The sequence below is a fragment of the Eutrigla gurnardus genome (assembly GCF_963514095.1).
Source record: "Eutrigla gurnardus genome assembly, chromosome: 12".
In the NCBI taxonomy this organism is placed as follows: domain Eukaryota; kingdom Metazoa; phylum Chordata; class Actinopteri; order Perciformes; family Triglidae; genus Eutrigla; species Eutrigla gurnardus.
In genome coordinates, this window is record NC_139926.1 from 26257056 (window position 1) to 26280710 (window position 23655).

General features: G+C 47.9%; 1 protein-coding gene across 3 annotated transcripts in view; it reads right to left on the reverse strand.

The window, feature by feature from the left end:
• The window catches only part of mycbp2 (MYC binding protein 2), a 48925-nt gene extending 25548 nt beyond the window's left edge, over nucleotides 1-23377 (reverse strand). For 2 of the 3 annotated variants that reach the window (XM_084023011.1, XM_084023009.1), the window contains exons 1-47: nucleotides 23165-23377; nucleotides 21507-21660; nucleotides 21201-21397; nucleotides 19895-20137; nucleotides 19435-19506; nucleotides 19080-19176; nucleotides 18912-18985; nucleotides 16839-16977; nucleotides 16592-16668; nucleotides 14852-15056; nucleotides 14571-14735; nucleotides 14242-14400; nucleotides 13947-14151; nucleotides 13718-13863; nucleotides 12756-12866; nucleotides 12340-12444; nucleotides 10160-10279; nucleotides 9946-10027; nucleotides 9659-9776; nucleotides 9207-9565; nucleotides 8903-9075; nucleotides 8491-8616; nucleotides 8130-8257; nucleotides 7887-7978; nucleotides 7673-7807; nucleotides 7485-7568; nucleotides 7291-7387; nucleotides 7014-7206; nucleotides 6555-6829; nucleotides 5900-6121; nucleotides 5565-5756; nucleotides 4609-4815; nucleotides 4374-4511; nucleotides 4110-4288; nucleotides 3872-4014; nucleotides 3667-3767; nucleotides 3360-3578; nucleotides 3050-3272; nucleotides 2494-2612; nucleotides 2292-2379; nucleotides 2137-2186; nucleotides 1871-2043; nucleotides 1627-1771; nucleotides 1326-1532; nucleotides 724-779; nucleotides 531-646; nucleotides 353-450 (exon numbers count right to left, since the gene is read on the reverse strand). In XM_084023011.1, coding sequence (XP_083879137.1) covers nucleotides 353-450; nucleotides 531-646; nucleotides 724-779; nucleotides 1326-1532; nucleotides 1627-1771; nucleotides 1871-2043; nucleotides 2137-2186; nucleotides 2292-2379; nucleotides 2494-2612; nucleotides 3050-3272; nucleotides 3360-3578; nucleotides 3667-3767; nucleotides 3872-4014; nucleotides 4110-4288; nucleotides 4374-4511; nucleotides 4609-4815; nucleotides 5565-5756; nucleotides 5900-6121; nucleotides 6555-6829; nucleotides 7014-7206; nucleotides 7291-7387; nucleotides 7485-7568; nucleotides 7673-7807; nucleotides 7887-7978; nucleotides 8130-8257; nucleotides 8491-8616; nucleotides 8903-9075; nucleotides 9207-9565; nucleotides 9659-9776; nucleotides 9946-10027; nucleotides 10160-10279; nucleotides 12340-12444; nucleotides 12756-12866; nucleotides 13718-13863; nucleotides 13947-14151; nucleotides 14242-14400; nucleotides 14571-14735; nucleotides 14852-15056; nucleotides 16592-16668; nucleotides 16839-16977; nucleotides 18912-18985; nucleotides 19080-19176; nucleotides 19435-19506; nucleotides 19895-20137; nucleotides 21201-21397; nucleotides 21507-21561 — 6708 coding nt within the window. In that variant the 5' untranslated portion in view covers nucleotides 21562-21660; nucleotides 23165-23377. The remainder of the gene's footprint in view (nucleotides 1-352; nucleotides 451-530; nucleotides 647-723; nucleotides 780-1325; nucleotides 1533-1626; nucleotides 1772-1870; nucleotides 2044-2136; nucleotides 2187-2291; nucleotides 2380-2493; nucleotides 2613-3049; nucleotides 3273-3359; nucleotides 3579-3666; nucleotides 3768-3871; nucleotides 4015-4109; nucleotides 4289-4373; nucleotides 4512-4608; nucleotides 4816-5564; nucleotides 5757-5899; nucleotides 6122-6554; nucleotides 6830-7013; nucleotides 7207-7290; nucleotides 7388-7484; nucleotides 7569-7672; nucleotides 7808-7886; nucleotides 7979-8129; nucleotides 8258-8490; nucleotides 8617-8902; nucleotides 9076-9206; nucleotides 9566-9658; nucleotides 9777-9945; nucleotides 10028-10159; nucleotides 10280-12339; nucleotides 12445-12755; nucleotides 12867-13717; nucleotides 13864-13946; nucleotides 14152-14241; nucleotides 14401-14570; nucleotides 14736-14851; nucleotides 15057-16591; nucleotides 16669-16838; nucleotides 16978-18911; nucleotides 18986-19079; nucleotides 19177-19434; nucleotides 19507-19894; nucleotides 20138-21200; nucleotides 21398-21506; nucleotides 21661-23164) is intronic. The other variant, XM_084023010.1, reaches the window with a different exon arrangement.
• Between the last annotated feature and the right edge of the window lie 278 nt (nucleotides 23378-23655).

Genomic DNA, 23655 nt, shown 5'->3' on the forward strand with positions numbered 1-23655 from the left:
GGAGTCGCCCCCTGAGAGAATGCAGCTTTAAGGCATTTCAGCTTTGTCTTTAGATCGATAAGCAACCCAGTCGTTTGCTTTCTGTGGACCAGCGTTTGTTGTGTTTGACCAGCAAACCCAACTGAGGAAGTGAAAACAACTAAAATGCAAAATGAGAAGTTGATTCTCAGTGCGACTAATTACCCTTTCACTCCTGGTTTCAGTGTTCGTATCAAAGCGTTGACGAAGCGTTTCCTGTCTCTGGTGAAATTGATGGGAGACTGCAGAGCGTGCATGCTTTTTAAAAAGGTGTGATTGCTGATGTGCGTGTTCATGCCCCTCGTTGGCTAATGCTAAGGGAAAAGAAGCTCACCTTGCTAGGCTGAGGTTCAGCCTTTGGTTTGACCATCTGAGTGCCAGGCGGGATCATGCCCTTGGGAGGGTCTTTGACCTCTACCTCCAAACCAGCATCTGGAAGAAAAGGTCGTTGCATTATGTTGTGTCCCCTGCTGGGGGATTGTGGGTTTTTCCAGGAATTTCCTTTGACAAACCTATTTCGATGCCGTCGATGGTGACGTGGATCGTGTAGAGGCCCACGGCTCCTGGAGTCCAGTTGGCGCTGTAGGTTCCGTCAGTGTTTGCACGGATCAGCATGTTCTCACTGGGCCTGTGTGGGAAACGATGGATAAGTGGACTGGATCTTACTGGAAAGTGTGTTTCGGTTTGCTGCGTCGCAACACTTACCTCTTCGGGGTCGGGGAAGCGAAGCGCAGCTCCTCGAATGAGTAGTTTTCATACGCCTGCAAAAGACAGAGAGGATGGAACTAAAGCACTACTCCACCAAAAATATAGTGCTTTTAAAAGAAAAAATGTACATCATGAGTAATCATTTTGATGTTTCCATGTATATAATTCCATTATGCATCTCTTCCTCATTATTCTGCGAATATAAATACATTTCTGCAAACTTCCTCGAGTGCAAATACACGTTTTAATTAATGCTTGTGTTGTTTCTGGTCCAGCTCTTACCGTGTCCACTTTACATACAGCCACATACTCATCATTCTGATATAATCTGGGGGGAAAAAACCCAATTACAACTGTTTTGGGGCGGCGCTAATCACAGGATGCTACGTGTTTAATAGACAGAGTCAGACTTCTTCCTTAATTACTTATATTTATCCATTTTGATCTTTATTCAGTCAATTTACACTCCTTCTCCAATTCGAGTTAATTTCATATAAATTATCTTATTTTTCAAATGCAGGTCTTCAGGGGTAAAAGGTTAATAATGACCCAATAGCTCCCCCTTGTGGAGCACCTGCAGTCATTCACACGATGCTGACCTTCATCATGGTGATGGCAATGTATCGAGCCTCTTTCACAATCATGGGCTCATACGTGGCCTCCAGCTTGGGCATCGGCAGCCCTCCGAAGGTGAGGTCGGGGCCGGAGGACGACGGAGACGAGCTTCCAGGGAGCCGCTGCAGCCGCTTCACGTTCTCCGGCTGCATCGACTTCTTCTGTGAAACGGGCACGGCCTTCACCTCCACCTGGACACGCGAGACATGAAGAAAACTACAAATGATTCTCTTGTTCCGAATCTATTAAACATTTAATCCCTTTGGAAGCTGAGAAAGCAATGACCTTCATGTGGGGAACGTGCACCACATCTCCGTACTGGTCTTTGGTCTGCACGACCACGGTGGTCGGCCAGCCGCAGCGTATGTCGTCTTTGTTCAGGATCAGAGACGTCTTCTGTGGGTCTGCGTAAGAGTCGGGCTGCAGCCACCTGGACGGACGGAACAAATGGAGAGACAGACAGGATAGTAAGTCATGAGCCATCATTTACAGCTTAAACTGCAAGAGGGACGGAGCTGTGCACGTTTACCTGGCCAGACGTCCCCCGCTTGAGGTCTGCACACAGGTGATGAAGTCCTCAAGAAAGGAGTGCTCATTGGTCTGGAGGTGCAGGGGCAGGTTCCCCTCCAGGGCCTCCAGGATGGTGGGGGAGTGAGACAAGGCCAGACCCTTCCCCAGGATCCCGGAGTGGGACTTGCACACCTGGATGACATCGAAAAGGAAAGCAGAGTGCTGAAAAAAATAAGCCCACACTAAGTCCAAAAAGAGTTTCTCTGAGTTTAAAAGATGACACACCTGAAGAGAAGCTTCCTCCAGAATCTCAAGATCTTCCTCCAATTCATTACCTCAAAGAAGAAAACGTAAAAGATTAGAACAGCAGATTAATTATCTACTAAGATGTTAAACAATATAAAAGTGCTACCAGTGAGTAAAACAGATGTTTTCCATACCTATGGGGAGGGCCAGGTCCTTCTTCATCAGAGCTGCAGCACACACGCTGCCCAGGAAGGCCAACTCCTTCTCTAGCTGGATGATACCCTGAAATACCCACAATGCAATGGGGTCAGGACCAGCACACAAACATAACATTATAGAGATGCCACATAGAAAAGCAGCTCAGTCATGAGAGAAGTCTGCTACACGTGTCCGTACCTCATCAGGACCGGGGTTGAACTCGTATCCCACGGCGACACACTTGAAGCCATAAAAGCTAGCTTTCTCATCTTTGACGTAGTCCGACGCCGTTTCCAGCGAGAACAGGACTTCGTTTCCTGGAAGCAGAGAGAGAGACAGACAGACAACGTAAGAGATGAAAAGAGAGAGAGAGACAGGTGGGCAGTTATGTGTTAAGTTCACATCTAATCTGGATCTCCAGAATGTTAAAAAGGAACATGTGATCCTCATACGAGTCTAAGAAGTACTTAAAAAAACAAAAGAGTTGTATTACATGCAATCTTTACGCTGATGAATTTAAATATCTTATCAATTAATAGCCACTGAGTTAAAAGGCACGAAGTTGTCAAATGTAATTAAGTGTCTTATAAAAGGTTAACGTCTTGATCTTAAAATGAAGACTGTATCATTTAGTTTTTTATATTAAATCTCCTCCCATCTTTTAGGAACTTTTTGGATTTATTGTGCTTCCTTTTGTTGCCAAAAACGCTTGTAAGCGGTCGTAACTCTGAGATAAACGTCCGGCCTCTCTCACCCGGCAGCACCAGGACGGTGGTGGGCCAGCCAGTGGAGCCCGAGAACTTCTTCAGGTCCGTCCAGGTGTTGATGGTGTCATGGATCAGAGGCTTGCCCCCCAGGCTGGACAGGTGGAGGGTCCGGCTGGGGATGAGCAGGCGCAGGACGTCCTCTGGCTGTGCGGTGCCGCACTGCTGGTCGAACTCGATGGTGGTCCAGCGGACGCAATCTGGGAACGACACCTGAGGGGAAAGCGAGATGGAATGAGACTAAGATTTCAGACTTTTTGCTACATTTTTCAGATTCCCTAATGCCGAAGGACGCCTCACCCTGTACTGTGTGACGCCGGCTTGCTTGTAAGGGTGGTCACTCTCGATCACGGAGTAGTGGTTGGAGGTGGTGCAGGCAGACAGGCCCTGCTCCGGCTGGTTGCCGGTCGTGCTGTCCGTCGATTGGTTGGGATTGAAGGTGGGAGGGGCGTACTTTTGGTTGAGGGCGGAAACGGCAGGTAGCAGCTCCTGGACGAGTCCAAAGACCTCGACGGCAGCCTGGATGAGGAAGAGGAGGCATTCAGCCCACATCGGAGAACGTACTACTTCAAGATGAAGGGTTCGTCATACTGGTTTGACTTCATACCTTCGGGACAGACGCAGCCACGGGGCCGATGTAGGCCAGGATGAGGGGCAGCAGCATGGAGAACAGGCTGGAGGAACTCAGCAGCTCAGGAATATCATCCACTGGAGACGATAAGGGACACGGATTAGACTGAAGAGAGGCCGGACACGTGATCCAAACACAAGCGGCTCTCCTGCAATGCGTCTGGAGGGTTTGTTGTTCTTACCGTCGACGGCAAAAGCTCTGTGAAGCAGATCCTTGGCGGCTCGGACCACAGCGCTGACCACAGACAGGGCTCTGCTGCAGTTCTTGTCCTCCTCATTGGCTTTGCTCAGCAGCTGAGACTGAAGATCCCCATCATACTCACTCCTGCAGTCACAAGGGGGAAACACTCAAGTCAGGAAAAAACATTTTTAATACTTCACAGACTAGATAACGAATAGGAACGCTGGCTTTGTGTTGACCTGTAGTAGAGGATCTGTGGGATCTGTCCTCTGGTCTGGTTGGTGCCGTTGCTACTCAAGCTGCAGGTGCTGAAGGTGAAGGCCACGCCGTCGGAGCACTGCACCGTGGTCATGCCTCCGTCCCCGTTGGCTGTCCGGCTGCCATAGTTGCGTAACCGCACGGCATACTTCACCCCCTCCTGCACGAGGAGAAAATTCACCGGTGAGATGGTAAACCGGCTAATCTACAGCAAATCACGTGTGGGTTATGTTTCCACTCTGTACCTTGAGCGGCACGGCTTTGTCCATGCGAATCTCAGAAATATCACTGGGAGAATCGTCGGTGCTGTAGGTGCCCTTCACCAGCTCCAGGGACGTCCACCTGTGAGAGTGAGCCGAGTCCCCTGGGTGCTCCGTCTGCGCCTGAAGGGTGAGGGAACAAAAGTTTAAAGATAAATAAATAAAAAGTAGAGAACTAGTCGAGTCATGCATCAATGAAAAATGATTCCCTGTGACTTACATCATCAGCCAGCACCTCCAGCTCATACTCGTGGATGCCGCCTCCCCCGTAGACGCAGACGCCCACCAGCACGACGCCGGGCTTGTCCACCGTCATACAGATGGCGTCCGGCGAGCCGTTGCCCGTGTTCCAACTCCGGCCCTGGCTCGTTTTGGTGAAGCGGTTCGGGGACGCTTTCACCGAGTGGAGCGAGTTCAGACCGTCAACCTGATGGACGAGGACACGGTAAGACGAGTGGCCAAACAGGTCAAAACTACGCAGAATGACCACCTCATGGTTGTTAAACCAGTCACGTAGCAGTTTACATACGTATCCAAGATCACTCCATCATTTTATCCTATTACACACTTGTGTGATATCAATTCTTGAGAGAAAAAAAACATGTTTTGTGAGGTCACAGTGACCTTTAACCACCAGTAACTAAAGTCAGTCCAAGTGGACGTTTTGTGAAGACATCCCCTGCAGGCGTTCCTGATCTATCGTGTTGACGAGAACGAGGACGGACAGACGTCAGCACAACCCAGAAACACGACGCCTCTGGCCACGGCTGTCGCCGGCACGGAGGCATAACAACCCTGCAGAGGGACAATGGATGATCTCTAGAAAGACACGGCGTCTGAAATAAACTATTATTATTCATATCAGCCTGCAGAGGGACGCTATCCAGGTCCTTGGAGGGGGGGGAGCCGTTTCCCTGACAACAGACTGGGGAGAAACACAGCGGTGTCGAAGGGCTGCCATCGAGTGACGGTTACTATGGCAACGAGAGCGCAATAGTCTGCGGTACGAGGGTCTGTGTGTGATGGTAATCAAATGAAGAGTGTGAGGGAGTCAGACATCTGTCGCGTCCACTTAACAACAACAACAACAGGAAACCCATATCCTCCGTTTTCTCTGTAACAGGTAAAAATACATTTAACACATACAAGGTGACGCATTGTTCTTTAAGAAGTTACCTCGGAGCCGAGGGCGGAGGCGGTGAGCTCGGAGACGATGGAGGCCAGCAGACCACAGGTGTTGGAGACCAGGTGTGGAGAGAACAGCTCCACCTCCTTCCTCAAACTCTTCCTCACCGGCAGGACCACGATCACCAGCATCTTCTCCAGCACCTCCCGGAAACTGGTCATGCCCATCAGGTTCTCCTCCGTCTACGGGGGGGAAATATGATTTTAATACACCATCATCTGAGGTATTTGAACAAGAGGATGAGATGCCGATCACCACACGCACACCCCCGTCCACCATTTTGGAGCAAGGATACCTGGAGTACAAGTAAAAGGAGAAAACTCACGTGGCTCAGTTTCTCCATGTGAGCCACCAGCAGGGGGAAGCGGTGAGCGAGGGCCGAGTCGTTCTCCGTGCTGACCTGCTTGACCAGCGAGCGCAGCAGCACTTCGCCGTCGTACGCGATGGGCAGGATGGACGTCAGCTTGACCGAAGTGTGGCACAGAGCCGACATCACAGCCGCCAGCAGGCGGCTGCTGGACGTTCGGAAGTTGGCCTCAGCAATGTCCTAAAAATAATGTCAAAAAACATGTTTTTAAAATGTTTCTACAACTATTTAACAACCTAAAACAACATTGTGAGGGAGCTATGGTTTTGTAATATTTGGTAAATATATAAAATGTTCACTTGATGTAAAAGTACATCTGCTGAATATGAGCTGTCCTTTATGGCTTAAATAACTGGTCAAGTTAGCTATCAGGGAAAACGGCAAACATTCAATGGTTACAGGTTCTGAGATGTGATGCGATCTGATGTGTGATATGATTTTCTTTATTTTATGATAAATATATTTGGGCTTCAGACTGTTGCTTGGTGAAAAAAAAGCAATTTGAAGACTTCACTATAGGAACTTGTGATGGGGCACTGACATTTTATACACTACTGATAAATCACGGGGGTAAAAATCAATAGATTTATTCCCAGTTCCTATAAAGACTCACCTGGTCCAGGCAGTTGAGCAGATCACAGAGGCAGGCCCACTGCAGCGCCGGCGTGGGGTAGAAGGAGTGGAAGCAGGCGGTGAAGGTGTTGTGGCACTCCTGCAGCACGGCTTCCAGCAGGGTCAGCGGCTGGGACAGGTAGCCCTGGGGGTCGTTGTCCAGCTTGGTCAGGCAGTTGTCCATGCCCTCCGACAGGATCTTCTTCAGCAGGCTGCGAGTCTTCCCCACGCACTCCGCCAGCTTGCTCGACTCCTCCACCACGGCTTTGGTGCTGGCTGGAAATCAGACGGGGAAACATGGTGAGTTTTATTTAGAGACACACACACACGTCCGTTGTAAAGATTTGATGCCACAGAGAGAAGCATAGTATTTCATTCAAGCAGCAGTATTGTGTTTTTGTGTAGAATGGACTTTTACATTGCCAGAGATGAGAGTCCCGTCGAGTCTCTGCGCTCCTACCTGCGATGGGGAAGATCTCACAGATGTAGACCCGGAGCAGGCGGAGGCAGCAGGTGCCGACGAAGCGCAGCCTCTCCAAGTCCAGCAGCGTGGCCGTGTACTGGAAGCCTTTCAGCCCTCGCAGCTCCTCCACGCCCAGGACCAAGGTGGTCCAGCTCCAGTGGAGGACACTCAGCAGAGACTCGAAACACTCCTACGGCGACACGAGAGTGACACAGTGCTGTAAAAATACTTGGAGGAGTCAAGACACTTTTAAAACCACAGAGGAAGAACTCACCACTGACACGGTCCGAGCGAACGAGCGTTTCAGGATGTGGACCGGTTCGCTGGTCTGCTGCTTCCCTTTAGATGCATTGCCATCATTTGAAGGAAGCCTGATATTAAAACACACATGAACAAAATGATTTACTTCACAAGCCGATGAGAATGATCTTGAATCCCTGTAAAGAAAGCGTGAGGAACTGTACTTGCCTGTAAAGCAGCTGAGGTATTTGACCCGCGTTAACATCTGTACCGTTGTTCGACTTCTTAGAGCTTTTAAACTGAAAGACCACACTGAAAAAAAACAAAAAAGATTAATTAAAGGGCCATATTTAAATTTAAACATGCGTGTTCGTAAAAGCAGAAACTATCTATCTATGCTGTGGAATCGGTTTTACCCGTCATCCGTGGTGATGGTAGCCTGTCCATGGGAGCCGCAGTCGCTGCTGGGTCCCGACACCCGGGCCCAGGCCACATACCACCAGCCCAGCTGCAGCAGCACCGGCTCATCAAACATCATGGCATATTTCTCTCTGGAATCAATTCAATAAGAGATTACATAACTCTTATGATAAATGGTGGAGAGAACCCCAGAGAATCCATTAATGTCACCTGGCAGCGCAGTCATAAGCCAGCACGTCGGTCTCAGCCAGCAGGTCTCCGTCGGTCTCGTGGTCGCCGCCGTCCGGTCCCAGCTCAAACAGCTGCACGACATTCATTTGTCATTAGAGGCCGCGGTTCTACTCAATCCATTAAATGTATTATCCTTGCAATTATTCCAGCTTTGCATCGATTACACTCACACAGCTTAATGTTGCTATCAGTCAAAGAAAGTGAACGAAGGCGGCGGCTCACCTTGATCTTGGCGGTGTACTCCCCTCGGCCCCCGAACAGGCCCAGCCCCCCCAGCAGGATGTCGGCGTCGGCACAGAACCGGATGGCCTCCACAGAGTGGGCCGAGTAGCCCCAACCGCCGCCGTGACCTGCAGGGTCACACGGGGGGGTCAACAAGGCTTTTTAACAAGTACACAGATGTGGTTCATCTACTTTTAACCATTTGGGCTGTTTGAATTTGATCTGAACAGAATCTGCTCATCAGAAAAAGGTTAAAAGTTGCAGCCAAGCCGGATATAATCATAACAAACCAAATGGATCTCCCAGTAGGTTATGTCATACATCAGTTCAAGTAAAAGCCTGTACTAAAGTGCCCACTTACTCTCAAAGCGGTTCACCACGCTGTAGTCCTCCTTGGAGTAGACCTTCATCACTGCCTGGGTTTCTTCCTCGGCGCTGGCTACGCCCATCTTCAGCTCTTGCATAGCTGCCAGTGTATCCAGGCAACCTAAGTCGACAACGCAGAACACTTCCCTCTTAGCACTGAATGACCTTAGCATTCCTGCAAACAATTCACCACGTTTGGCTGCAATCTAAGAGAATATGTTCTCAAAAGAACAGAAAACACATCACTCGCCCCAATGAAAGGCCCATTACGTGAAAAACACGGGAGCTACACAAACTACTACAGCCCCATCAGAGGAGTCCATCATCATTTGTGTCGCTCGCGTACATATTCATGAGAGCCTTCATAACAGATTTATAAGACACGTCCCCGAGCGGCGGAGGATTACCGAGGATGTGCAGGGCTCCGTGAGAGCGAGTAGTGGTGGCGTGTGATCCTGAGGGCAACGCCAGCTCCGGGCTGAGGATGCTGCAGCGAGCCTGTAGATCCGTAGCAGAGGGCATCCTGGCATCGGCTATCACGGCGTTGTAGCACAACATCTCTTTGGCGGCCGGCAGGAACCTTAAAAAGGCACACAGAGGGATTACATACTGTCATTTTCAAAGAACATTCTCATCTTAAAGTCTGGGATGCAATATGGCACGTACACACAAACTACTGTATTATTGCTCTGTAATAGTCCTTGGACTGACCTCCATATGACATCATACACAGGGTCCAGACACAGGCCGAATCCCTGCAGGTCCTCCTGCTCAGAGTCGTTGAAGGTCCTGCAGCTTCCGTCCAATTTGTTAATGAGCAAGCATTTAAATGGAGGCGGCTCCGACACGGACGAGGGCACGAGGCCAATGATGTGTTTGCTGGCGAAGATCTCCGAAGTGGCCAAGACGTGGGAGTTGATCAGAGCCTCGTCGATCCGCAGGAACGTCTGGTCTCCGCTGGCGCCGATCCAGGTGGCCTTGCGTCCGTATTTGGCACCGATGTTGGGCATGGGGGACGGCTTGGCGTTCCAGTAGGGCATGTCGAGGATGGGCCGACCCAGCTGTCCTTTCTACAAGGACAACCAGAAAATAGATTCAGTCTGTAGAGCAGTATGTGGTCAACCGTATCTAAACAGGTGAATCAGGGAGAATGTTCCTCTTACCGAGAAGCTGCCAAAGGTAAAGACCTGCCCATCCATGAGGAGGACAGCTGTGTGGTTACTGCCGGCCGTCACCTGGACGCTGGGACCTGGGAGGGCCTGCACCAGAGTCGGAGAACCCCTAGGCCGGTGGAAAAACATCTCAGCTTAGGTTGAGTGTGCAGCAGTTTGGTTATTCGTTTCTGTCATGCAATTCAGAAATACCTACAACAAAAGATGCGTCTAACAACAAAAAACTGTCCTGGTCAGTAGAATTATGGGTCATATATTATTTTATGTAGTGTTAATACCTGGAGTTTACATCTCCGTGGCCGAGCTGTCCATGTTGGCCGTAACCAAACGTGTAGACGTCTCCGTTCTCCATCAGCACCACTGTAAAGCAACGTGACCATGACGGTTATTTAACCGCTTCCTTTACTTTAGAGGCTTTTCTCAAAATAATATACAGACAAAATCGACTGGTGCCTGAACCAGACACGCAAGCCAGGAGGAAAACAAACCTACCCGAGTGGTGAAACCCGCAGCTGACCTGCACGGCTCGCAGCTCGCAGTCGAACCTCACCGCCCCCGGGGGGTAGGTGGTGATCTTGCTGGCGTCCTTCTCCCCGCGCTCGCTGCTGCCATCTACCGAAAGGCAAACACTCACAAGTCAACACATTTGAGGAGAGAACGACACAGAGGAAGGTGTTTTTTTTAGTAGCAACGTCAGACCACAGAGGTGGATGTCTCTGCACAGTCCTGGAAAAACAGAGCTGGAGAAGAGGATTCAAAAGGGAGGAAAGGGAGAAGCATGCTGAAATATATAAAAAGGGAGGGAATCGGGGGGACAACACCTGGAGAACAGAAAGGCTTTGACAACCAGCCCCCCCATTACAGATGGACACATCGTTTGTATTAATAATAATTTGCTTCTCAGTCTGTGTTCACCGAGGAAGGGGATCTGGTTCACCCTGAGCCTTGTGGAAGAGATCACAGTTGTGGTGTGTGAGGAGGGAGGAAGTTGGATGGAGACTCATGCAGTACAGCCAAATACCTTTTTGGACCAGGAACCAGCTCATTGTGGTTTACCTCCATATTTGAGGCCAGACCGCCGAGATAACGGCTTTAGGTTTCACATTTACTGGCTGCTGGCCCAAACATTAGATAAAAGGTCGAAAGTCAACGTAAGTTTAACGAAAAGAAGTTCTCCTTGTGACGTCGAGAGCACAATAAGAACTTATTGGAAGGTCTCAGGCAGAGTATTGGAGGTGAGGGGGGGAAACCATGGACGAGGACGCTCAGGGGAATTAACCCACATAACAGTAGCCTTGCAACTGTGCATGAGCCACAATGAACGGTCCATTAAAAGGAAAGGTTATTCAGTACTGAGGAGGGAACCGACTGTGCTCTGAAACAGAACACACATCATTGTTTCCACATTTAACAGTGGGACAATTAAGTGCTGCAGCCTGAAAACACAGGGATGATTCAGAGTCGATGCTTTTTGGTGAGCTGGTCGACACGAGCTCTGCTCTACAAAATAATCGATGTCAGTAAATCCCACGTGTTGACCATTGAAACATTTACGTGTCTAAAAGCGGCTGCTAACAAGTGGCTAATCCCATTGGCTTTGTGTGGAGGGAACCAGCGCGATGCTAACGTCCTGGTCAGCCTACAAAAATACTCCATTGTTCCATGACAATGAGTGTCTATTAGGGACGTTTTTCCAAATTTCCAACTGCATGTTAAATGAATGATTTTACATTAAAAAAAGGCATATTGCTCTGCACCGAGACCAAGCCTGGTTATATGATCCACCAGCAGTTTCAGACCTGCGGTTCCACTCCGACCCGGACGCCTGTCAGCAAGAAAAGCAGCAGCAGCAGCTTCAACGGGCGGATGTACAGCGATCATCACAGTGTGCACAATTTACAGACTGAGACGTCAGCTGTTTTAATATCCGTGCAGGCAATGAGTGATACAGCTTGGTATTTCATGTTTTACATCACTCGTGAACTAAGTTATGACTCATGGAAATACAGAAATGAATGCTATGCTTTTAGATGTTTGTGGGTGATTTCTAAGCCATTTCCATGACATGCTTCACATGTTAAAAACATGCATTTTAAAGCCAACGACCCTGCTTCCTGCTTTCTGCGTCATATTTTTTCCGCTCGTCATTCATCCGAGTTTACGCTCCCCCGCTGATCGCTGTTTTGTCTGCACGTAATGCCTCGGCTGTACCCATGAAGTGGCAAATCAGCTGCTACGGGAGTGACGGTCAAAATCCAGTCAGGCAACCACATTGATTTTTAATTTAGGTCAAGCAACAGCAAGTGGGCTGAGCTGGCATCCTACGCCAAAGATTAGAGCTGTTAAACCAGAAAACTGCTGAGCACAACAGAGCAAATCTTTATTGTACTTTTCCTTTGTGAAAATGAATGAGAATGAACCAGCCTGGTGAGGTCGGTCTTTAACCTGGTCTACAGGCTTCACAGTCATGTCTGCCCTGTGAGTCACACCGTGTCCTCCCTGCCAACAGGCTACTCGTTCGTTACCATGCGACCCGTGAACACATAAGAGGAGTCCTGTCGTCAGAGAGTGAGAGAGGAGGTGGGCGGGACAGCCAGATTGGGAGATGAGTCAAAAAAAGGGGAGGGTGGGGGTGTCTCTGCACCCGTTGAAGTTAGTGAAGACCAAAGTACCTTTGTGCTTGTCCCGTTTATGCCTGAGTGCCTGAAGGGGTCTTATTCTGGCTAGGGCCTGCTCACGCTGGTTCATAAAAATGGGACCGGGAAAAACAAGGGGGCCTGGGGGAGAAAGAAACTTTCACATGCATGCACAATGCTCACAAATGGGAAAGAACACATGATAATAAAATCACCACAACAATGCACTCACACTGAAAAATTATAAAACAAAGAGACACAGGCAAGGAGGGGGAAACCACCAAGGCACAACACCCAAGCTCCCACAGCAGCTGAACCTTACTCAAAACTCAAAAGGAATGGAGCTTCCTCGGAGCTACATTTCCTTTCCCACCTTCTCACTCTTCCCGTGTCTACGTTCAATTCTCTATCATGAAAAACAGCCCCGTCCCTAAACATACCCTGGTTCATACCTCGGCCCTCCTCCAGTCTGTGCCGGCGGTTGATCCTCTGTCGTTTCTCCTCCTGGCGGATCTGAATGTGCTCCTCGATGTTCACTCCTGGAGGAGGAGGGACAGGCACAGCTGAAAACAAAAAAAGGCCCCAGGTACAGGCAGCCCAGACAGGATGCAGGAGGAGGAGGAGGAGGAGGAGGAGGAGGAGGAGGAGGGAAGACGGAGCAGAACAAAACGAGACACACATCAATGAATGATGGAAAGACGTGATGGAGAAGCAATGACTCTGCACAACGCCAGAATAAAAAGAAAGGATGAGGCGACAAGTCTGCGAAACACACCACATCCAAGCAAATGCAACAGACAGTGTGTGTGTGTGTGTGTGTGTGTGTCTCTGTGTGTGTGTGTGTGTGTGTGTGTGTGTGTGTGTGTGTGTGTGTGTGTGTGTGTGTGTGTCTGTGTGTGTGTGTGTCTGTGTGTGTGTGTGTCTGTGTGTGTGTGTGTGTGTCTGTGTGTGTGTGTGTGTGTCTGTGTGTGTGTGTGTGTGTCTGTGTGTGTGTGTGTAAGCAGTGCGCTGGCACAGCTGAGAAGGACGGATAGCTCACACACAACCAGCTCAAGACATGTACTGATCAGTGATCTGCAGACCACACGTGTGACATTTTTACACGAGTATAGAATTCATTAGAGTTTATAAATAATGTGTTTCTTGTTATGTTTATACCTTTAGACTTTAGTTTTTGGTATATATTTGTATTCTTTACATCATATTTTCTATTTGAGGTCACTGTGGGAAGGGAAACTGCAAAATAATAATTTCATTGCTCAGTGTGAGCTATGTTCCTGCTGTGTGTGTGGCAAATAAAAATCTTGAAATAATATGGAGTGATAGAGGTGAGATGTAAATACTGTGTGGAGGAGTCAAACCGGGGTGAGGGGTGGGGGGTGTGAGGGACAGGAAGCCATATCAGTGGGCTTACCTAGCAGCAGGTCAAGTGGAATCATCTCCTTCACGGCATCAAAGATGCCTCTCTGCCGGGCCTCCTGGCCATCCAGCTCCCGGGCACAGGCCTTGCAACAGCCGCACGCCGAGCAGCCGGACTCCCCGGACCCACAGCCACAGATACTGGTTGGCGGACACAGATAGATTTAGATTATGATGAATAAAAATGAGCTAGAAAAGATCTTCCTGCGTGTGTGTGTCCTTACCCTCCCGGTACTCGGTCTGGCCGTCCGCTGCTCACACAGCTGGCGCCGTAGCCGGTGCAGTCTCCGCACACCGTGCACACCATGCACTGATCCAGCTTCCACTTGTGCATGCCCGGCTGGCACATCATGCTCTTCTCTTCCTTCTCTTCCAGCTCGTCCTCCAGGTCTTCATCCATGGCCGTGGCCATGCTCTCCACGCCAAACGCTACAAACACACGCAGGAAAAGCCGTCAGATTTGAGCGCAGAACAAAGATAATGTACATTTATATATAAGATGTAAAGCATGTAGCTCACCTTTCCCTGCCTGGCTCATGGATCCGGTGTCTCTGCCACACTGGCCCTTGTTATTCACCCCAAAAGTCCACACTTCACCACCCTTGGTCAGCACACACGTATGGGCCTTCCCCATGGCAACCTGAGTTACAGAGTGACCTTTCAGGTCGGTCACCTGGCCTGTGGACGAGATGGGATGAATATGAAGTGACCGCATTTTTACACCAGAGAAATATTTATAGACATATATATAGAAGTCTTTAATCCGTCTACATCAAAGCAGCGTAGACGACAAGAAAACGACTGAAATATCTCAGGATTTTGAAATAGCCTCGTCCCAGTCGACTCACAAGTGCTGTCACTGTAAATAGCATCTTTGCCGAACATATAAAGCTCTCCGTCCTTGGTGACGATGCTGCTGCTGCCGTTGTTGCACGCCGTGTACACCGCTGTCTTGGTCTCTAATTTGATCATCTTCTTGGGCTTGTACGGCTTCGGCTGCCGGCGGCTTTTAGCTGCAAAGGGAAACAAAAAGAGTTCAGGACTTGATTTCAGGTTTCATGATACATTTAATAAACATTTCAACATAATTCATTGTTAAATGTTTGCTGATAGTTTGACATCGTCTTACTGGACTCTCCATCCTCTCCCTTGCTGGCAGAGCCGGTGAAGAACACACTTCCGTCTTCGGCCACCAGCAGTGCATGAGAGCCATCGTGGCCGACGGAGAACTGAACAATCTTGGGAGACTTTGTAACGGGCAACTCCACCCATTTCCCCGCTGACGGGCCGCCCTGCTTTATACCCAGGCTCTGGTACTTTCCTGTGTAGTAAATCTGTGAGGGGGAGACAAGGACAGAAGATCAAACTTTTTTTTAGAAGATCAGGAACAAACTGATTACGTATCGTGGTCATTTTTAAGGATCTATATGTGGGACTACTGTGTCGAAGGTTTAGCCTCCGCTGCACCAACTAGGGATATCCTGAATACCATTTTTATATTTAAAAACATCAGCTGTCTCAGCTTCCAGTCAGTCAGTAAGACCGGTGCATTAAAACCGCAGTGGGGCGACGACAACACAAGCTCTCAAAATGTCCTCAAACGGCGTCGATTTTTACTTAGAATGTACTTTTAAAAAACAATAATCAGACTTCAAAGATGCTTCTTTTTATTGAAACAAAACCGGCTACAAAATGTACAACATCACATGAAATGATTTAAAATAAGGGGCCACGCTGCAGCACCATCCGTCCGAGAACAACTCATAATAATTAATGTGGATGCATAATGAATAATTCCTCGTTTCATCGACTATTTGGGATTTTTGGGGGTAATGCATTTATAAAAAAACTAGGTTGAATGCCTCCACCAACACATCACAGTTTACTGCAGCCTGTCATCACTTAATTTCATCCTTTTACACATCTGGCTGATGTTTGTGTCACATTTTAAGAAATGACCTTCGGGCACCACACAGCTAATTGTCATGGCGCGTGTACAAAAGCTGCTGCTGGAGGAGATTTTTTTTTTTTTTTTTTTTTAAATAACTCAAATCATCTGACATTCACTGAAAAATTACATAACATAAGATAACGTTGCATGCAGAACAAACGGGAACTTGTTAACCATAAACAGTGGGCCTTTGACTCCTCTCTTTAGATCACATGATGTCCAACACAAAGTGATGAGTGAACTTTGTGCCAAGACGCAGGTCAGCTGCTCCTATTTTTACCCATCCAGTCGGTCTGGTTTAGTGGTAATCTGCAGATAAAGTGCGCTGTGAGATTAGGCCTCCGCACACGCGAAGAAAACTACCCTGGACTGCTATCTACAAACGGACTGCACCACACCTACAGCACAGACACACAGCACCCTCCACACCCTCCACACACCAGTGACACATCTTCAACAAGCGTCGCCACGGTGATTGGCATGCAGCTTTAATGCTGAAGTCAAGCAGAGATGTCATTGTATAAGCTCAGTCGGGTCCAGAACACAATAAACAAAGTGCAGAGATCACATCCCCCCCAAAAAATACAGCTTTCATTCTGTATTATTTCAAGGAAATATATCTCAGAGGGCAACCAAAACAAGAAGAGATGTCTTTGGTTCAGTAAAGCCCGACTCTAAAAGCCCGACTGCAGCTAACTGCGTACAGATGGTTTTCATTTTGTATGACGGGCGTCATGCGGCTGATCAGCGTGACAAAGAAGGGAATGCGTGTAGAAACAATTAATGTCAATGTTTTGTTTTTTCCCACCGGTTTCACCCTCTAAAGTGCCTGGTCAGTCATTAGCCAGACAAAAGCTGGCGGTTGAATCTGTTCCAAACAGTTTAGGCACGACACCAGAGAAGATTTTTCACTCTCACCTTTCCCGAGGCAGTTTTCATCAAAGCGAACTCCCTGCCTGCTCCCAGCAACGCTGCCTCTTCATCAAAGCCCGTGCCTGTGAGAACAACATTTACATGCAGTTATGCAATGAGACAAGGTTGGAGAGTTTCATTTCTGACACATTTGCAACCTTGTAGACCTACACAGTATAATTGCAGGTGTACGTACACGCAAGGGAGAAATCACTATACACACATAAGTGTCTTTTTTTTTTAAATCACTCACTGATGATGTGCAGATCCTTCTCGAGGTCAAATAGAGAGATGCCGCAGGCGTGCAGGCATTTCCTTGCCAGCTTCAGCTGCAGTTCCTGCTGCAGGGCCGGGTCTGAGCTCATAGTATAGATCCGCACCACGAAACCATCCTGCGGGGGCCGACGGGAGGAAACGCTGGTTAGTTTCACCGCTCAACATCATTACAGTGTGGCACTAAGGAGTCCAGCTCAGACTTGTAGGACGCAGGATGAGAACAGATCCACAGTTTAACATTTTTAAGATGTGTTCGAGTGCTATAAATCTTTTCTTTGCACACGAAGAAAAACATCACATCAAATGTTTGCACGCTAAATATAATCAAATAAGCATATTTCCCCAAAAGTGAAATCATTTCTTATAATCACAAAAATGTGTGTCGGGGACACACTTGACTGTGTGATTGGCTTTAGCGGGGGATGATAATTCCCTACATATGCATTGGATCATCACGTGGATCGTGACATTATCGGAGTCATGGATGAGTCTATGAACTGGAGCTTCAGTATGTTTGGACCAATCCAGCGAGGGCGGGGCTTGGCCGGTATTTTTGTTTAATATGAGTGGCAGCCATGTCAGCGTTTGTAGCATATCCATTTATCAAACAACATCACGAAGGGTGTGACATCTTTCCTACAACTCACACACACACTGTGACTCAATACACATGACCGATGATGTCAGAGATGCGGGTTAGTCACACTGCAGGGGATGTGGCCGAAACGGGCAATTTAAAGCACAAGAACGGGGGTGAAGAGAGAGGAACACAACGGGGAAATAATAGGGAGACAACCGGGACAACCTGGGACGAAGGGCGGCACGGGGGGGTCTGGTTTCCACTGTGGTGGTTCATGAGGATACACTCATCTATTGTGCATGTAAACTTCTTCCTCCGACTATCCCCTTGACCTCCTACAGTTTCACCCACATCCCCCTCTTCCATCTGAATCCCCCTCACCGCGTGTCTCTCGTGGATTACCTCAACCGTTAAGTGGCCTGGGCTGCGGTTTGCAGAAAAAGCATGCAGCTTCTGAGGACTCCCCCACCCCCCATCCTCCCCCCTACAGTACTCCACCCCCTTGATTAGCCCAGGGACTGCTGTCAGCATAGCTGCAACGGCAGATATATGGATTTCACATCTCCCCCTCCCCCCACTCACATTACATAGTGCTTATGCAGATAACTGCTTGAGAGATTAAGCTCTCTGGAGAATCCCCACATCTGGTACCACCGCCCTCCCTGCCACACCCACAGCCCCCCCCCCCCCCCCCCCCCCCCTCCCCTCTGTGGCACAGCTGGTGATCAGCTGAGAGTCAGCCAACATGAGGCTTTAGCCTCTACAGCAGGGGAAGTGGCAACTGGCCTTATTTTACCACACAAAAGATTTGGGTTTTCACAAGGAAAACACACTGAAAGAGTGTTTGATCGGCAGCACAAAATGTGTGTGTGTGTGTGTGTGTGTAGGAGGAATGGCCACACGGGTCTCTGAGGTTGAGATTGACCTCCAGCTCTGGTGATTTAACCGATCCGATGACGAACCCCGTGTCTAGACCATAAGTGTATCAGACGAGCACCTCTGAAGCAACAGATGCCTTTTTTAATGTTGATATACGAGCCGTCTAAACCGACTCCACGCGTCTCTCCTGGATATAACCACATACCCGAAGCCTATATTTATTTATTTATTTTTGATTATATATGCCCATAAATGCAAGGTTGATTCCCAATAACAGTTACTTTATTACATATAATCCATATTTTAGGATTTTATCATTATCTTATCATTTCAATTATTAACCTTTTACCAGATTATCTTTACTACTTGATTATTTGACCATGGTCGTTGTTGGTATCATTTATTTCTCATTTAATGCCGTTTATATATTTATTCTGCATTAACAAACAAGATGCTTTTGTAAACAGTAATGTTAACCTATAGCTGGTGATGTAGGGTAACATGTGAAAGAAGCCTCCATGAGTTCACATTTTAATTTCCTTACGCCATCGTCACGGTAACGTGGCGTCGTAGCAACAACGGTATACGTACGTCTTTGCAGGCTGCGATCTGGTTGATGTACTCTCCATCTGTGAAGATGATGTTCTGTCCGTCTGCATGTTGACCTGCGGAGAGACAGTGAATATATTTATGTTAGTTAGCATTTTGATAAGTTTAAGCTAAAGCTAAAGAAAAGAAAACAAGTGTTTTTCTTCGTACCGGGCATGGTGACGGTCCCCTCCTGCTCCAGAGTCTCAGGGTTGATCTTAATGGCCGACATTGTGTGGTTGCTTGTGTCCCGATACAACAAATAGCCCTGGAGACACGATGGAAACACAACGCTGCTGCTGAGCCACCATCAGTAAGAAGAACACATACAATAATGCTGCTTTTAAACAAGCTATTAGTAATCTGAACCGTCACATTCACATCAAGAACAGCACACCAGCGGTTTGAAGTTTACAGTGCTCCAACGCCAGACAACAGACACATCGACTACAAATAATCAACAACTTTGCTCATTTAAAAGTGGCTGAAATGTACGTGAGGAGCATCTCAGCGATCAGCTGCCTACCTGAGCGAAGCCCAGCCATGACCTCTTCTCCTTCCGATTCCGAGTGCGAGACGTGGAGTTGTACACGTGACCCTGTGAGGCATGGAAAACCCACGTGAACCCACGACCACAGAAGAAAACCTCAATATAACAGCTACACACAGTGGGCCCTTGAATCTGGCAGAAACACATTTTATTTAACAGGCATCAAAGGCAACCTCTTTAAAAAACATGAGTCATTCAGCCAAACCGCATTGATAGAAATGTGTCCAAAATGTCCATCAATTTGAATTAACACCTCATTAAAATGGTTTCAGCAAAAAAAAGCGGATCAGTTTCAGCTGTGTGTACGTAAAAAAAGTGCTGTCCTGCAAAAACCCCATGCATCACTTATCCAGTTTAATGGTTAAGAATTCAAATATGCAGATATTGTCATCATCACTCAGCGCTCACAACGTGCATCTTTGAGTGCGTCACATACCCTGACAGTGCCGCTGTAGCCGGAGCCCACTTTGTAGAGTCCGTCCTTGCAGAGCAAGTAGAGGAAGGAGCCGTCGGTCTGCAGGAGACAGCGCTCGTCCTCGTCGATGGCCACCTCCTTCAGGATCCACTTGTTCATCAGGGCGGCCCGCTTGATGCCGTTCCCGAACCAATCCTGGATCTGAATCTTCCCCACCAGGACGGCCTGTACACTCCTCTGTAGGGCGTTCAGTATGGTGGGCACCTGGTGAGAAACAAGGGGGTCTGAGGTCACCGTTCACATGCAAACAAACAGAAAACACACACAGCACATGAGACCACGCTTCCCGCCAGCGTGATGATTCACAGTCGGGGTCTAAATGATGAGGAACCGGGGATAACGTGTGAGGCTCTTTGGTCAAATGTAGTTGTTTTATCTGTGTGCAGGTTAAAAGGTGAAACATTTTAATGGCCACTCAGCATTCCCACAAAATTAAATAAAAAAGGTGCTCTGTTTTTAGTTACTCCCAAAATATGGAAAGACAGGAGGAAATGAAGCGAGAGGAGGCAAAGCTAGAGATGGAAGCCAACAGAAGAACGGCTAATTGGTGTAAGAAGGCAGGCAGCATCCAGTCAGAGCGGCTCGACATTTTCTAAAACTCAATTTGTGGCGTCCAGGCGCTGGCCGGAGTCTCTGCTCAGAGGAAATGGATGGCAGAACCAGAGGTTACTTTATCCTTCAACAGTGCACTTTCATTGCATTTCTAAGCATTTTCTAGTGAGCCGAAGGAAAAAGTTGCACGGATATGAACACATTTCCTGTCGGGAAGTGGCTTAAACATAACACAAAAAAATTAACAATTCAATTATTCAAGTTCAACTGAGCATGTAAGAACGACAGGCCTCAAGGAAACAGCTTGGTTCTGAAGTGGCCCCAACGAGCGATTTAGGAGAAACTATTTTCTCTTATTTTGAATTTCCTCTCAGGTACGAACACAATTCAGGAGTTGTAGGAATCATGTGTAACTAGTCTGCTGTCATCCACTAGTCGCTAGTCATTTACATGGTTATCTGAAGTCTCTGAATGTGACGCGGCACCGTACGAGCACGGCGTACGAAAACAAATAAGAGAAGGTTAAGATAAGAATATGTTGTTGCATGACGTCCATTGTCATTCCCACAAGACGTAAAAATAAAACAACGTCTGATTAACAGGAGTTAGTTGTGACTTATTGACCGACTCGTTCTTATGGTGTTCCTCAAATGAACGCCAGCGATGCAACATGAAGAGGACCAGCTGTGAAGTGAAATGTGTTTAAATGAGCTACCTGTATCGTCTGGCACGCATGACTGCCGTTGTTGGTGAGGATGGCAGAGACGGCCTGCAGGATTTTGCCGGTGTCCCCCCAGGCCACCACCAGACTGAAGAGGCAGGCGCAGGACAGAGCGGTGATGGCCTGTCCCGTCGGGTCGTTGGGCCCGGTGCTCCGGACCGTCGTCTCCAGCAACAACTGGAAAAGAGACTCTGAGGAGGCGTACAAGTGAAGCGCAGGTTAGATAAACTCAATGTTTGTGAATCCGACTGCATGCATGCACCTGAACACACCCTCATAGGTGCAAATGTTGGGGCTCACCTAGCACGTCAGGAGGCTCGGTCTGGAAGCCCTCGGGCTGTTGTCCCTGCAGCATGTCCAACAAGGCCTGCAGGCTCCGCAGGCACAGCGACGGGTGAGAGAACCGGGTCTCTTTTATCAGCTCAAACACCCCACACAGGCCGATGCCGATGATCTGCACACACAGAAAGGAAGCACATTTCTGTGAGCTAATGGAGTCTAGCTGGGAGAGCAGCTGGGGAGCCACTTCAGACAGCCAAAAGAAGATGAAACGTGTTGACATAGATTTTTAAAAGAAGCACTACGACAATCGTTCTTTGGGTCCGCAAGTATTATTGAGGAGCAATAACACGTCCCCATCATCCCAGTAAAACAGCGTGCCTTTAACTGAAGGCCTGCAGTATGTACAGTTACTCTCGCTCAACTCAACATCCACCATTAACATTCAGGATAACAGACCCACGGGAGAAGGGGAGGCTGGCAAACGAGTCTGGCCTAGAAAAGGATGCCGTATCAGTTTGGATCAAAAGAGGCTCCAGCGTTCCCTCCGATCTCAGCGAAGCACTTGTTTTTCAGCAAATAAAATGAAAGCTTAGAATCAGTTCATAACTAATAAAATTAAATAGAATAAAAAGGATAAACGGTAAATAAGATAAGTGCCACTTAGAAAAAGATATACACCAAAAAAATGCACAGATTAACAAATATGCATAGATTATCCCTTTCCCATTTGAAAAAGGGAGTTCTTCCCAAAATCAGAAATACATACTTTTCCTCTTAGCCGTCATGCTGTTTATCAGTGTAGATAGTTTTGCTGTGAGTGGCCTAGTTTTGGAGATATCAGCTGTTGAGATGTCTGCCTTCTCTCCAATATATAGTAGTTTTATATGCATAAAGACTATAAAGGCACTTGTATTGCGCAGCGCCCCCAAAAATACATTTGAAGAGCTCAACAGCATCTCATGATTCTGTTACTCAAGATAATCCACAGAGCTTGTTGTTAGTTTCATGTAGGAACTATGGTTGAAAAGACAAGTGGTGCTCCTAAAACTTGTGCTGCTAAACCTTTGGGTAGAAAGAGCCAAACAACAAGTATAACAAGCGATTCCCTCGGTTTGTAGTCGTGGTACTGTGAAGCAGTAACCTTTTTACAAAGGGAACAAACCACTTTAAATGTATCCCTTAAATTTCGCCGTTATGTCACAGGACCCAAATAAAACCTTTGACATATTGCCTCTCAGTCACTTTGGTGTATTTGTTCAGCATGGCGTGTGAGCTGCTTCTATTTTCTGCCATCAAAGGGAACAGACCCAGTTTACTGACGGGCCAATGGGGCATGCAGCAAGTCCAGGTGAAAGCATATTTTTAGCAACATCTTAACTTGACTACAACTCGAGAACTCAAGGGAACTAATAAAAAAAACAGTGTTTACAAGACAGTTTTGTATTTTTGTGCCCATGTGCGAGTAATAGTTAACATTTCTAATGAAGACGGAGGGGAGAGAGAAAGATGAACCGGCAGAGTAGAAGAGGGAGTTGAGGGGAATCCTCAGTGGAAAGGGTTCAAACCTCTGGTGAATAGACTCCAATAATACAAGTCCAGGGAGATGAAGGATCATTGCATCCCTAAGATAAAAGCTCTCGCCTTCACACCAAGCACCGCCACTGCCTTGCTCATACCTTTGGCAGCTTCACGGCCGGCTCGCGGTACTCCTCCTCCTCCTCGCTGTCCGAGTCGCCACTCTGCACCGAGCTCCTGGAGGCCAGCACTAGGGAGGCCTCTCGCTGCTGCCAGTCCAGCACACAGTGCCGGACGTTGCAGTAGACGTTGAAGGCAGACGGGTTGCTGTGCAGCTTGATGTCGGGCACGCACAGGGCTCCATCTAGACTGTCGGCCTGCGGAATAAAGGAGAGTATAGTTAACGCTGGAGCAACAATACGCCATGCATACGCAACCTGTAGTCATCAGCAAACATGTGGACATGAAAACCTTTATAACCGTACTTTTCAAAATCACCTTTAGGACACAATTTCAAACGACAGGAAACAAAGAGCGTAATGTCCTGCAGACAAAAGCAGCGACTGTATCTTGAGACGGCAACAAACAGCTTTTAATTAGATCTCTATGGAGCTGTTTATTTATTTATTTTTTATAAAAGCACAGGCTTCAG